Source organism: Notothenia rossii, assembly GCF_949606895.1.
Source record: "Notothenia rossii genome assembly, chromosome: 2".
Lineage (NCBI taxonomy): Eukaryota > Metazoa > Chordata > Actinopteri > Perciformes > Nototheniidae > Notothenia > Notothenia rossii.
The window spans coordinates 39,435,520-39,450,582 of record NC_136904.1 but is presented as its reverse complement, the minus strand read 5'-3'; the positions used below and the strand labels follow the sequence as shown (position 1 = coordinate 39,450,582).

At 39.3% G+C, this 15,063-nt stretch overlaps 1 protein-coding gene across 5 annotated transcripts in view; it reads right to left on the bottom strand.

Moving 5' to 3' along the window:
* The window catches only part of LOC307028263 (protein MTSS 2-like), a 105,656-nt gene extending 92,323 nt beyond the window's left edge, over window positions 1-13,333 (bottom strand). For 2 of the 5 annotated variants that reach the window (XM_079663126.1, XM_079663127.1), the window contains exon 1: window positions 12,626-13,331. In XM_079663126.1, the coding sequence (XP_079519252.1) occupies window positions 12,626-12,712 (87 nt within the window). In that variant the 5' untranslated portion in view covers window positions 12,713-13,331. Of the gene's footprint in view, window positions 1-12,625 lie in introns of all 5 variants that reach the window. The other 3 variants (XM_079663129.1, XM_079663124.1, XM_079663125.1) reach the window with 3 other exon arrangements.
* Between the last annotated feature and the right edge of the window lie 1,730 nt (window positions 13,334-15,063).

The following is a 15,063-nucleotide window of genomic DNA, read 5'->3' as shown; positions in this document are numbered from 1 at the left end:
TGTTGAAATATAAGACTATGAAAAATACGCAACTAGAAAGACTACAAATCCCAGAGTCGCGTAAGTGATGTCATAACTGATGTCACAATTGTTTTCCTCCACTAAATATAAGAGATAGCTAAGATAAGATAACTTTAACAAGATGCCTGTGTTTTTAGTAGCCTACCAGGTTGTTATCATACCAGCAATGGGTCTTGCTCGTTCTTTCGCTTCCCGTCTGATGAAAGGACCAGGGGCCTATACTACGAATCTAGTTCAACATATCCTGGATATATTTTGAGTTATCTGGTTGACTTAATCCAAAACAAAGCCGCTCTCGCTAAACTGTCCTACAACCCTGGCTATCAACTCGTTCGCTCAAGCCAGCCGTGTCCTATCTAGTTAGGTGCGCGTTCACATAAAAGGGGTGGTATCTGGAGCATTCGAACAATCACAAACATGGAGAAGCGTACTGACAGCGCAGCGTCTACTTCCTGAATTAAAAGTCAACTATAATATTAGTCAAATATGAAGAAGTTAAACTTTAAACATCCATGACTTAAACACTTTATCCAGGATAAAAGCCACACCTGCAAGGTGAATACAGCTTTTAAAAGAAAAAGTGTTTGAATGCGTACATTAACAGGTTTATGATATCACTGCCCCCCGTAAGACACGAGTGGATCTGACTTTAATTACATTTTACTCGAGTGTTTCGTCAACTTAATGTGTTGCTTAAAATAATACTTCTGCATACAGTATGTGACACTGTAAGTGTTGCACGGCCAGATACGGCTCAAGAAGCTGACTCAGATAAAGAAATATATGATACATTATGATGTGATATGATATGAATGATAATGGGACACATCAACGTCTGCACTCACAGTGCCGCGGACTGTACTTAATGTTACTTTGATCAGGTTACTTATGTTGTGGCAGATATGTAATTAAGCTTTCTTAACGTTAATGTTATAATAGTCAGATTGCTCTGAAGATGGGAGGTGATATTCTATAAATGTTTACGTTCACACAGTCGGTGATTTTGGCAGGCCGTCTTTCCTGCAACGGCAGTTTAAAATGTATTTCCTCCGCACACTTAGCTCTGTCAGCAGGCGGTGCTTTCACTGAGTTGATCTCTTATCCTGGAACCTATTCTGCTCCGGCGCAGGCTAGCCGTTCAGAATAATTTATCTAGCCTGCTGAAAAGTGAACCAGCCTCGTAGGTCCGGAAATCCCAGAAGTTAGCTTGCTAAATGAAAATCTTGATTCATAGTATAGGCCCCAGGAGTGGCTGGCTGGATCAAGTTAGCTACCTAGCTAGTAGCAAGCACGTTAGTTAGCATTACAGTCTTAGCCTTGTCATTTTTATTCGCCTTAACATGAAGTAACATCAAGTAACCCAAAATGTTAAACAGTAAGAGTAGTATTCATATTTCGTGAACCCTTTGAAGAGTACTGTCACAACGGTGTGATCATTCTATAATACACCATTTAAAGAGCAACTTCCAGGTTAAAGACACCTGTGAATAAATGTGTAGGAAAATGATGAATACACTAGATTTTCCCAAAAATATACAGAAATATACACTACAGTGACATCTGGGGGGGGAGAGATGTAATACGGTTTCCTGATAAAGCTGTGGAAAGTATGTGCTACAGGGAGGTGGATGCACAACGCACCCAGGAACGAACGCTAGCTCCGGTCCTTTTCCCGTGAGGGAAACTGTGGACTCGATGTTCTGACAGGCTGGTATTTGTGCAACCTGCACAAACACAATACTGCACCATGATTACAAATGGTGAAATACAATGTAAAACTACCGAAAAATACCAGCTCACTAAAACAAAACCGCTCAACTCAACGCAACTACTAACTATACCCGCGGTCAGAGAGCGGAGATGTTTACCCTTTGTGATGTAACATGACGCGTTTGACGTATGACCTTAAAAAAAAGCAGTTTTTAAGAGCAGAGCTCAAAATTGCTCCTTTCCCTCTGAATTCCTGCCCTTATGTCTTGTAAAACATATCAAATCCTACATTCGCTTTTTTAATTGTAATTTTCAAGCAAGTTTAAGAATAAATGTAGAAAAAAAAACCCCTGCAAGATGCTCTTTAAGCCCGGGGGAGAAATGCTAACGCTACATTAGCATCGGCGATCTGTTCTACTTCATGCTATCTGCACAAATGGTTGACATTAAACATTAAAAAGATCAGGCAGTTCAGAGAGAATCAAAGGAAGGCAGGCAGGCAGGCAGCTTTGCATGACATTCTTCTGGACGTGTTTCATTGTGTTGATAGTGAGGGTAGACAATCACTTGATACGACCAGAGACGTAGTTCATTAAGCGTTTCACACAAAAAATGTGTTACTTCACAGTTTTACGACATTTTTTTTTTTTTTACTTGCAAAATTATCTTTTAAATTGACAAACATCATATGTGTAATTCGTGGCACAATTCAAACGGGATTGAAAGATAATCTTTCTCTCTCCATTGACTTCAATACATAATTTTTCCGAAATAAGGTCCCATGGAGCTCCCCCGGAAGGGGAGGGACTTCGCCACTCTACAATCAGGGGTGTACGCTGTCACTAACCGATCCGTCCCCCTGCCCGATCTTTACTGCGCATGTGCGAGACGGTCCGCCATATTGGAGAACTCCGGACGGCAACCCAAGAAGGACACTTGACACAGTGGCTTTTGGCAAAGCTGAAAAATAAAACTCGAGAGAGATGAGTTATTGTTATTACAACGTGACTTCACTATTATTTAACAACTATTTTTATTGAGTTCTTTTATTTGGGGTTAAGTACATTGTCAGAATAAGTGAGAAATAAATGTAACTTCTGTTAGACAACTATCATACTGAATAAATATTTACTGTGAATGTACGCAAAAATGTATGGCATATGGCTGTCTAACAGAAGTTAAATTAATTTCTCACTTATTCTGACAATTTACTTAACCCCAAATAAAAGAACCCAATGAAAAAAGAGTTGTTAAATAATAGTGAAGTCACGTTGTAATAACAACAACTCATCCCTCTCGAGTTTTATTTTTAAGCTTTGACAAAAGCTACTGTGTCAAGTGTCCTTCTTGGGTTGCTGTCCGGAGTTCTCCAATATGGCGGAACATCTCGCACATGCGCAGTACAGATCGGGCCGGGGGACGGATCGGGTAGTGACACACATAAACTGGTATGCAGGTAGGCATGCGCGGCAAAAATCTGAATTGCATAACGTCACTTGTGTCACTACCGTCACTACGCGCCTTTGCGTACCTCAAAACATCAAAACAAAACGCATTTTTCTTCTACACGTTTTTCTTGTCAACACTCAATTGAGTAAACTACTAGAAATGTAAAAAAAAAACATCAGACATTAAGCAGCTACGTTGCCGTTTCGTTCCCTGTAAAAAATTCTAAGGACTTTCTTGGACTGATTGAGCTGGGTGCTGGCCGAGCCGTGCAGGTCATGACCGACAGACCTGTGAAGCTTACAGGAGGCAGTAGGCTTGTTTGAGACGCGTTGCGGCTCGCCTCGAAAGTAGACGAGAATAGCCGATCGCAGCCGGGGGAGGTCTCAAAAAGCTCGCCTGAAGTCGGACAGCTCGGAGTCGGCTTCTTCTTCGGCTTCTTCTTCGGGTTCTTCTTCTTCTTCTTTTTTTTTTCTTTTTTTTGGCGGATTGCAAACAACTTTATGGTGCATTCCGCCACCTCCGGAGTCGGCTTGACTCGGATTGCATTTATAAAGAATGCACAAATGTGTTGTGTCGTTAATGTCAGATATGTACTAAGTAAATACATTTGTTCCTGCTCAAGATTAGATTCAACTTTATTGTTATTGCACAGATTACAGGTACTGAAACGAAATGCAGTTTAGCTTCTAACCAGGAGTGCAAAAAGCAGTAATGTGAAAAGTAATGTACACAATCTACAGAATAAAATATAGAATGAATTGAATGATGAATAAACAGTGAGGGGTATGAGTAAACTAGATATACACAGCAGCCTGTGAGCAGTATGAACAGTGTGTATGAATATGCTAAGATATATAAAGTATGAAAACGGTAAGCAGTGCAAGTATAGTATAAAATATATGGATATTAATTTCATGATAAACATTGTGGAACAATGATGAAAAATGTGAATGGAAGTGGCGACGAAAAACTGACACAAAACAACAACAAACTTTTGCCGAGCCAATTGGAGAGTTTCATAAGCAGCACGGGGTAAAAACCACCAATGAGCTCTCAGCTCGAGATACCAGCGAGTCGTTTTCCATCAAGCATTTCGCTTCCGCAGCCCGTGGAGAGAAACACGTTGAAATCTTGCGGGACAAAGACGCCCGCAGCCTTGAGAGCGAGGCGCAGCGAGGCGGCGCAGTAGGCTTGTTGGAGACGCGTTGCGGCTCGCCTCGAAAGTAGACGAGAATAGCCGATCGCAGCCGGGGGGGGGGTCTCAAAAAGCTTAATGATAGATCATTAAAGTGTTCTCAAAGCTGGTAAAGGTGCAGCTAGTTTGAATGACTTTGTATACTCCAGGGTAGCTTGTGGATTTACTCCAGGTGGAACTAAAGTCTGATTTAACACTTGATTATACTTCACATCATTCATCCACATCTGTAAAGTAACTAAAGGGATTCAATACATGTAATGGAGTAAAAGTACACCATTTACCTCTGAACTGTAGTGGAGTAGAAGTACACAGTAGCAGCAAAGTCAAGTAAAGTACACATATCTCAAAATTGTACTTAAGTACAGTACTTGAATAAGTGTACTTAGTGAAGTCAGATATGACTTCAAGTCATGTGATCATTTCATAGTATTTGATCCTTCAACTTGGCCTCAGGAAATGCAAGGACTTCACAGTTTTAGCAACAAGTTTTGGAGAAAGCAAATCAGAGGCTTAAAAAGAGACAGGGAGGTGCGTCTTCATCATCTTCATCATCTAGCATGAAGGAGTGTAAATAGAGGACAGTGAAGGAAACACTGAGGAGGACCACGCTTCGTGTGGGGTGAGTACCAAACGCTGTCTCCTGGTACTCATCTGAGTAATTCACTAAAAAGGTTATGTGCACCCCTGTCTATAAATAATGCTAATTTTTAGGTTCATATTTGTGTTTTGTGTCACAGTGACATGTCTCCATGCTTTAATGTTCAAAAAGCAATTTATTTTTCTCATACTGCCTCTGCTGCAGCACCTCTTTTCACCCTCTGTCTGAAACCAGAGCCCAGTCTGCTCTCATTGGTTAGCTGGCCTGCTCTGTTGTGATTGGTCAACCATTTAGAGGTGTCCCGCTCCTTAGGCTATCACTTACAATAATGTTGGTAATAATCCTGCAACAAGAGTTTCTAACCTGATAAGGTATATTGTATGTGTATCTATGAACCACACAATACACTTACAAATAAGCTCAAATAATAGGCTAATGATAGTGGAACAGGACCATCAAGGTGAAGACATACGAATAATCCTTTAAAAACCTTTATTAATAGCTGGCTTTTTTCCATCCTGTTGCAATTGTTCACTTAATATTACATTTCCTCAGTAACCTGTGGTCCATTTAGCCAGCTGACTGTGAACATGACCTCTGTGTCTCATCATATTACCCCTTGGTGACCTGTGTGTGCGTAGGTGTGTGTAATTCACTTGAAAGTTGCGAGACATAGCCTCCAGGGACACACATTGGTAGACAGCAACATAATGCCCTTACACACACACGCACACACACGCACACACACACACACACACACACACACACACACACACACACACACACACACACACACACACACACACACACACACGCACGCACGCACGCACGCACGCACGCACGCACGCACGCACGCACGCACGCACGCACACACACACACACTTACATGTACACAACTTTATAAATTATATTTTCACCATTATTTATTTACGATTACGAGGTCTTTGCAACACAAAGGAAACTAAGGGTAATTTGTATACATCACACAACCACAATTCACACAAATAAAGAGTAGTGACTGGTCAATTTGGGTGGAGGATTTGCTGAGGTAAGAAAGAGGAAGGGAGGACCCCGGGTGGAGGAGAAAGAGGAAGACGATGGGGAAAGAGGAAGAAAAAGTGCTTTGTAAACAGCAAGAGTTAAATCTGCTGACACTGGCAGATGGCAGCATTTAGCTCGGCTCTTGTTGTGAACATGGGTGTGAAATGATACAACCAAGAATTAGGTCCGCTAGTACAGGTGAAACCATTTGATAAACTTGGGGTCAAAGGATGTGTTCCTTTTCAGTTACATAACAAAATATGTAACCAGATTGCTTTTACATTTATACAAATTGGGGATTACTAGCAGGATTTCAATGTTACTTAAAAACTAAAAAGAGCATATAGTGTTAGTTGTAAAAGGATCAGATGTTATCTCTTCTCTGTCAGCTGTACTGTTCTCAAGGCTAATACTTTAAGTGTGAATCTATACGCCTGAATCGGCTTGATGATTTTCTCTTTCTTTGGTTCATTTGTTCTGTTTTTAATTCAGTAGGTGAACCTTTGAATTTGTATTCCCAAATAAAATGAAAATAGCAAAAGTTATACCATTATATAAAACTGGGGATAAACACCACTACAAAAATTATAGACCTGTTTCATTGCTTTCTCCGTTTTCCAAGATCCTTGGAAACTTTTTACAAAAAGACTTGACAGTTTCATGGAAACACATCAGCGTTTGGAAGACTGTCAATATGGATTCAGGAAAGATAGATCAACATCTATGGCACTAATGGAATTAAGTGAGGAAATAGCAAACTGCATGGACAATAAAAAACAAGCAGTGGGAATATTTATAGACTTACAAAAAGCATTTGACACCATAGATCACAATATTTTACTGATAAAACTGGAACTGTATGGCATCAGAGGGGTAGGATTAAACTGGGTGAGAGATTATTTAAGCAACAGACAACAATTTGTTGAAATTGGTGAACATAAATCAGAGTACATGAACATAACTTGTGGAGTACCTCAGGGGTCCGTGTTGGGTCCAAAGCTGTTCATAATATACATCAACGACACTTGCAGAGTATCAAATATATTGAAATGTATTTTATTTGCAGATAACACTAATATTTTTTGTTTCTGGTGACAATTTGAAAGAGCTAATGGAAGTGATAACAGCAGAAATGATTAAAGTAAAACATTGGTTTGACACAAACAAATTATCCTTAAATATAAGGAAAACAAAGATTATTTTATTTGGAAAACATAAAACAAATCCACAGGTGCAATTAATACTAGATAACATAAACATAGAAAGAGTATATGAAATTAAGTTCCTTGGTGTGGTTTGAGACCACAAAATCTGCAGGAAACCATCATATCACTCATGTAAAAGCAAAACTGGCTAAAACTATCGCAATATTGGGAAAAGCCAGATACATTCTGGACCACAACTCATTGTATACTCTATATAACATACTAATATTGCCATATCTGATTTACTGTGTGGAGATTTGGGGAAACACGTACAAAACCAACCTACAGCCGTTATGCACATTACAAAAAAGGGCTATAAGAGTTATCAATAATGTTGGATATCTTGAACACACTAATGTATTATTTTTGAAGTCAGACATATTGAAGTTCATTGATCTGGTTAAATTTAAAACGGCACAAATCATGTACAGAGCCAGACATAATCTACTTCCTAGGAAATTAAAAACATTGTTCGTAGACAGAGGGGGTGGGTATAATTTGAGAGGAAATCTACATTTTAAACAACTCAAGGTCAGAACAACTCTGAGAAGTATGAGTATAACAATCTGTGGGGTGATTTTATGGAATGGTTTGGAGCAGGAGATCAAACAAAGCACAAGCATAATTCAGTTTAAAAGGATGTACAGAAACACTTTTTTGGAAAAATATGAGAATGAAGAAAGGTGATTGAAGATGAGACATTATTGTATATGTATGTATAAATGTAAATGTAAGTAGGAATAACTTGCATTATGATTTAAAGGACAATCATTGATCAAGTAAAGGGTGGGAATTAATAAGCATTTGCTTCCTACTACTCCCTTTCGGACACATATGATTTATTATTATTATTAATATGAAGACTTTTTTTGTTTTTTTGTTGAATATACAAATGTTACCATGAATGTGGATAAATACTGTATTTAACAATACGGTATTCTGTTTTTCATATTTTTTATTTTGTTATTTTTTAATCTGTTCGAAATAAAGACTGAAAATAAAAAAAATTAAAAACCTATGTGTTCATAAAATAGTGTGTGTGAGCTTAAACTAAAACGGAGCATTTTCTGTCAGCTCAGATATTATTTCTGCTTTTTTAAACTGTAGTCTGTGCTCATGTGTTTCATTGTTGGTGTTTGGGCTGTTGCCTGAATATGCTGAAGGAAAGGCAGGTTTTCCTATCAATAAAATAATTTCTGATCCTAAATATCTTGGTGTCTTCCTTTCAAAAGGTCACATTGTTCTGTTGTCCCACATACGTTTAAAACACCTTGGTGATATTTCCTTTTTCTTGTATTTTTTGCATTGCTTTGATATGAAGGCAATTCCAAAGTAATGGAGAGTAATCCAGTTACATTACTTTTATATTTTGATACTCAGATTAGGTTAAAGATTACATTTTGTTATGGTTAACTAGTAATTGTAACAGAATACATCCTTAATGTAACCTTCCTAACCCTGGTTTTCGTGTAACCGCCCAAGTAATCCACTTAATATCCAAAGACCTCAAAACCAGCCTTATCCCAAGAACAAATCAACGAAAACTATTAGTCCATTTGTTCCTTCTGACCGATGGCTTCTTCTTTGCCAAGCGATACATATTGATTAAAGCCACATAGCTTCCATTTGAGTCAAAGTGAATTTGAGGGCTGATGACTCAGTTATCCTCAATCGCTCGCTGAGGTTCATTCAGTGGCTCTTTGGGGGATTCGGGGATTCAGACAGGGAAGTAGTGTTTTTTGGCGCAGGTTGTAGTGACCCACATATATCAGAGCTAGCTGGATAGCATAAACAAGAGGGCCATTAGGAGCCACATGAATAATAGATGAAAACATGGAAAGTGAAGCCTTTAAAGTGGGATTCCTTGAACATTGTTTACCCAAGTTAATTCTGTATTGTGTGTTTGAGTAGTGACTGAGAGAACAAACAAAATAGAGAATACATTTTTTTAAATGAGGTCTGTCATCAGTCTTGGTGATATTGTTGTTGAAGTGTTAAAAGATATAGCAGATTTATTTTTAGAAGAGCTGGCCATGACGATGCTAATTCTGGGAAACTCAGCTGAAACAGCAGCTTTTTTCAGTTCTCCCTTTCCTGTATGTTATTTAGGTTTTTGTGCATAGAGATGGTCTGCAAAGTTCCCTCCCACTCGCCACTCCTGCATGAAACTCCTCCATTGGACTCCTTTGTTTACTTTTGTAACATAGTGACATCACTATGTAACACTCCCGCTTATATAGCACTGCAACACATTGTACGTGATAGGCTAAGAGGCGGGACATCTTGATCAATAACATAAGAGCTGGCCAGACAGAGGGTGAAAAGAGGTGCTGCAGCACAGGCAGTATGAGAAAAATAAAGAGCTTTTTGAACATTAAAGCATGGAGACATGTCACAGTAAAGACACAAATTATAAATATGAACCCTAAAATGAGCTTAACATATCCTCTTAAAGTATCTGTCAAGGCTACTTTAACATTTAGACTGTACCGTTGGTCTGAACTGCTTATTGAGGTTGTAAATCAAGTGGGCTAAGTAGGGTCCTTTTATCATAGACTTCTATACAATCTAACTCCCTGCTGGCAGTTTGAATGAATGCAGGTTTACTTCACTTTCAAACCCTGAACCTCAATGCAAAGTCGTCCATCCTAAAACACTACTACTGCTAATTATAGACCATTACTGCAGGACATACTTAACAAGAATCAATTGAAATGTGACATTTTACCAATACAAATGTGCAGGAACAACTCTCGCTATGCACCTACATCCTGAACCCTGTTAAAGAACACTACAGATGCTGTGTCATGGCTGCTGATGTTGCCATGCAACCAACCCACCCACATCGTTTTCAGAGAGATGGACATCATTACAAGTTTATTATCATCACAAAATGGTTGTTTTTGGCAGAAAAACTGTTTCCTATAAGCACAAACTCTTGATGTATGACCATAAGCAGGAACTCTTGATTTATGATCTGCATGGCTCCCATTACACAGCTCCCAGAATAATCTCCTCCAAAATACAGATGAATTGCCTGCGTAAAAGGACCTGCTATGTGCTATCACAGAGAACAATAAATACTAAATATTTTCATCTTCAGTCCAGATACTATAGCGAAAAGTGTGACACCCATGCTATACTCAGGACAGGCTGACATTTTCCCGACCTATTGAAATATTTGAATGTGTTGTCACCACTGAGGACATCATTCCTATCGCACAAGTTAAATATTTTTCTTGTAATGTCGGAAAATACTGAACAATTCTCTTCATTGTTTCCCAGAGCCCAAGGCGATGTCATAAAGCTGCTTTTAAACCTAAACATATCCAGTTTACTATTACATACACCTTACTTAAGATAACAGTTAACATATAATAGTTTATTTGTTTATGTAAATATGTGTATGCTGCATTGTCGGAGGAGCCTAAGAATATAGTGATCGCCAACAACTATTCTTTAGCGTTTCATATTGTTTCATAAATAGGTCAAGGGCATTTCTTTTAAGACAAAAAATAGGGATAATACAAAAAGTATTCATCCGTCATTCCGATTGTCCATTAAAACCCTCAAAATGATTTTATATCATTGATCAAAAGACATATGTGGTGGAGGGTAGAGTACATGCAGTTCACAACTATAAAATAAGTTGAATTGATGTTATTGGTTATGTTCATGTTCTTATATTGTGATAATACAGATTCATTTTTGAATGTTGAGAGTTGTTCACACCGGCCCTTCCCTTAACAACATCACAAGGTTTTTCATTAATCAAGCCTCTTAATTTTACTCAGAAACGTATTGATGCATTTAACGTTGAATATTTAAAACAAATCTTCCTGGGAACCCCCAATTCCTGCACTGCGCCTGGCCACCAATATTCCTGGATCCTAACAAAACTCCTCTCTGGAACTACGATGGTTGGGAATTCTTGCTTGAAAATAAAACGGATTAATTGACTATCTAAGTAGTTACTGATCAAGTGTTAATTTATCAATGAATCCATGCATTATTTCAGCCCTAATGTATTGACTTCACAACTAGTGACAGCCTAAACAACTAAAAGAGAAAACCCACAATATCCTTCGTTTTGTAGTGAAATCCTTTTTACCCAAAACAAGTAAATTCACTCAAATGTAATTGAATCCATATAATACTGTTCAGATTTACTATTGGAAATATTTCATCTATGTCTGCTGGATTGGTATTGACTCCAGGATCATTCTCATGTATCACTTTCTCCTGCTCCCACATGCTTCACAGAAAGCCAATAATCTCTCCTTATGGAACAATAAGAGCGGAGCACATGACCTCCATTTGGGGTCATCGGCTTGTGAGGCAATAAAATGTGCAATGTGGAAGAGAGCCGCATTATCTTTCATATTCAGGTTGGAACAGACAAAGGGAGAGGAATGACAGGCAGATATGACATCAGGAGAAATCAGAACATGTTGGATGGACGAGTGATCCGTGCAGCATGCTGGAGACATCAAGCAGCAGAACCACAGACAGACAGACAGACAGACAGACAGACAGACAGACAGACAGACAGACAGACAGACAGACAGACAGACAGACAGACAGACAGACAGACAGACAGACAGACAGACAGACAGACAGACAGACACACACACACACACACATACATACAGACACACAGACACACAGACACACGGACACACGGACACACAGACAGGCAGGAGGGCAGACAGGGAGGCTGTCTGTCTGACGGCTGCTCGGCTTCTCACGCCTTCATGTTTTCCTGCCAGATCAGCCTGACAGAAAATCAATGACGCTGCACTCTCACGGAGACGCACAGTAACCAGTGAAAAGGGCATGGAGGAGAGGCTGAGTGCAATAATCATGTCTGCACCTTCCCTCATACACAACAAGGTGATTGTAATATATGCATCTGATGTACGGAACGGAATGTGTGAAAAACATCTACCCTAAAGTATACAGGCCTCTGTAATATGCCAATTTGCTCCACAAAGATAGGTTCCTGATTAAGACACGTTAATAGGATCCTATGCAGGCTTATTAACACACACCCCGAAATGATGAGCACCATTAATAGCCAGACACCTGAGCCAGAGAAACCCTTTGTGAGCTGGTTGTGAACGAGTTGCGAAATGGGGGTGCGCATCACGTCAAACATGTCCGATAATGGGTGCATACGGGTTTACATGCGCAGCAAATATTAGGGAGGCGGGTTTCGCACCAACAACCGCAGCATTTCTCCATCTTAATATTAAATGAAATGGAAATTAGTAGTCTAGAGGTGTGCATCAGGATACATTTGGAATAGAGACAGCTATTGGTTATGATTATGCTGTTTTATTATGATTCTCAGGGACGCACGTGTGATTCGCCACCATCCCAGTGAAATAAGCTTTTATTTACCTTCATATCGTTGACAATCGCCTGGAATAAACCCCCGAGGGCCCCGCATTCCTTCTCCACAGTCTCCATGTTTGCCAAATCCACCATTCAACGGAATTTGCAAAGCGCGCACCGACAGCGCGCTCCCAACACTAGGCAGGAAAAAAAAATGCAAAAAAAAGAAAGAAAATGTATTTCCACAAGCTGGCTCTCCGGTCTCTACTGTAAACCGACAATAACGGAGGGGATGCAGCAAAGGGAGGAGGAGGAGGAAGAAGAGGAGGGGTGAGAAAAAGGAAAAGATGACGAAAGATATGCGGTGCTTCCAAGCGAACGGAAGATGGGTTGTGATAGGAAAGACGGTCTCTTTCTCTGTCTATCTGTCTGTCTGTCTGTCTGTCTGTCTGTCTGTCTGTCTGTCTGTCTGTCTGTCTGTCTGGATGTCTCTCTCCGCGGCTCCGGGTCAAGCAGGCGGTGTTCAGATGGTACCGGGAGGACCGCTCATCTTGGCGCAGCCAGCGCTACGCGGAGTCGGTGGGGACGCATGTGAAGGCAGCGGAGAACATCGAGCGGTGGATCGCCGTGTGTGTCACTCAGTACTCAGGGTCTGAGCCCGTGCGTGTGTGCATGTGCGCGTAGGTGATGGCAGGCTGTGATTGGCGCAGAGGTGGTGGGCTCAGCGGTGCGGGGAGCAGCCAGTAACACGATCCAGGCAACTGCAAGGGAGTCACACACAAAAAAAGGAGGCTGGACAACTCTGGACCCCCTGTCACATGGCACCACTAACGCTCAGACACACGCACATACACACTGTAGACCACCAGAAAAAAAAATGTCAGCAGGGGGGAAATGTCACATAGCTTTAGCTGCCACAAGAGTGTGTGCATGTGTGTGGGAATGTGTCCCCATAACATGGAAGCCTGTTTGCGCCACAGGAAAAAAAAAAAAAAAAATCCTGTCAGTCAATATGTTGACTTAGCTATCTCAATATATTGACTTAATATCTCATTATATTGACTTAGCTATCTCAATATATTGACTTAGCTATCTCAATATATTGATTTAGCTATCTCATTATATTGAGTTAGCCTATATATTTTTTTTATTGAAACAATTATGTCAAATACAGAATAAGGCACATAGACATCAATGATATTCATCATAATTATAAGGGGTACAACTTTATATTAAGGTACACAAATTCACCATCAACTAGTTAATTAACATGCATATTAGCAGTATATTGGCTCTTTATCAGTCATTATAAAACCTTATTCTACATGACCATGTTCTACAAGTAATAGGCCAGTTTTTCCTCAATAAACCTCTAATTAGTCCTTATTTATTGCAAGTAAGGAAGTTGTTGTACATGAGCTTTGCTCTTAATATACTCTCTTCAATATATCTGAATAACTCAAAATTTGGTATTTCTATCTAAGAACATGTTCCCTATTTTAAAGTGAAGTCTTGTTCATAACCAATAAGCTAGTAGTTTGACTCTAATTGACCTGAACAGGTTCCCTATTCTAAAGTTGCCTCCTCTTCACTCTTGGTAAATACATTATAGCACACAACTACTGAAATTAACCTCAACAGTACATGAACAAAGTAGGCACACGTTGAAATATCTGTTTTATTAATGAACCACTAAAGAGAGGTTCAGACACATGTACCAAAACATGTTAAGTTTCTCCAAGGCTGAGAACACACAATGCAGCCTGTACTTTTTAATCAAACTGATTTTTAACAGAGTTTATGTACTTGTAATCATACTGTGTGACCTGCTTGTATGCACTTACACACTAGGTGGACTGTTCTCTATGTGTTCGACTGTCTCAGTGTGAACATAGATTAAACAGCCAGCCAAACTCTTTTGAGAGAGAGGGAATGAGCAGCCATGCTCCTTTATTGACTTGTTTGCAGTCCACTGACATTCAAAAGGAGTGAAACTATAAAAAAAAGAAGTTACAAGGCACTTAATGATCTCATACATGCAAGGGTAACATACACAGATTACTTGTAGAACATGTTCATGTAGAATAAGGCATTAATAAGTGTTTTATAATGACTAATAAAGGGCCAATATACTGCTAATATGCATGTTAATTAACTAGTTGATGGTGAATGTGCATACCTTAATATAAAGTTGTACCGCCTATATGATGAACATTGATGTCTATGTGCCTTATTCTGTATTTAACATAATTGTTTCAATAAAAAAGAAATATATATAACTCAATATAATGAGATAGCTAAGTCAATATATTGAGATAGCTAAGTCAATATACTGAGATAGCTAAGTCAATATACTGAGATAGCTAAGTCAATATATTGACTCAGGATTTTTTATTTGTCTTTCCTGTGGCGCAAACAGGCTTCCATAATATGACCCTGATTAATCACTTTTTTATTAAAATGATCACCGTAATAACCTCTCAGTGACCTAGACTGTTAAATTA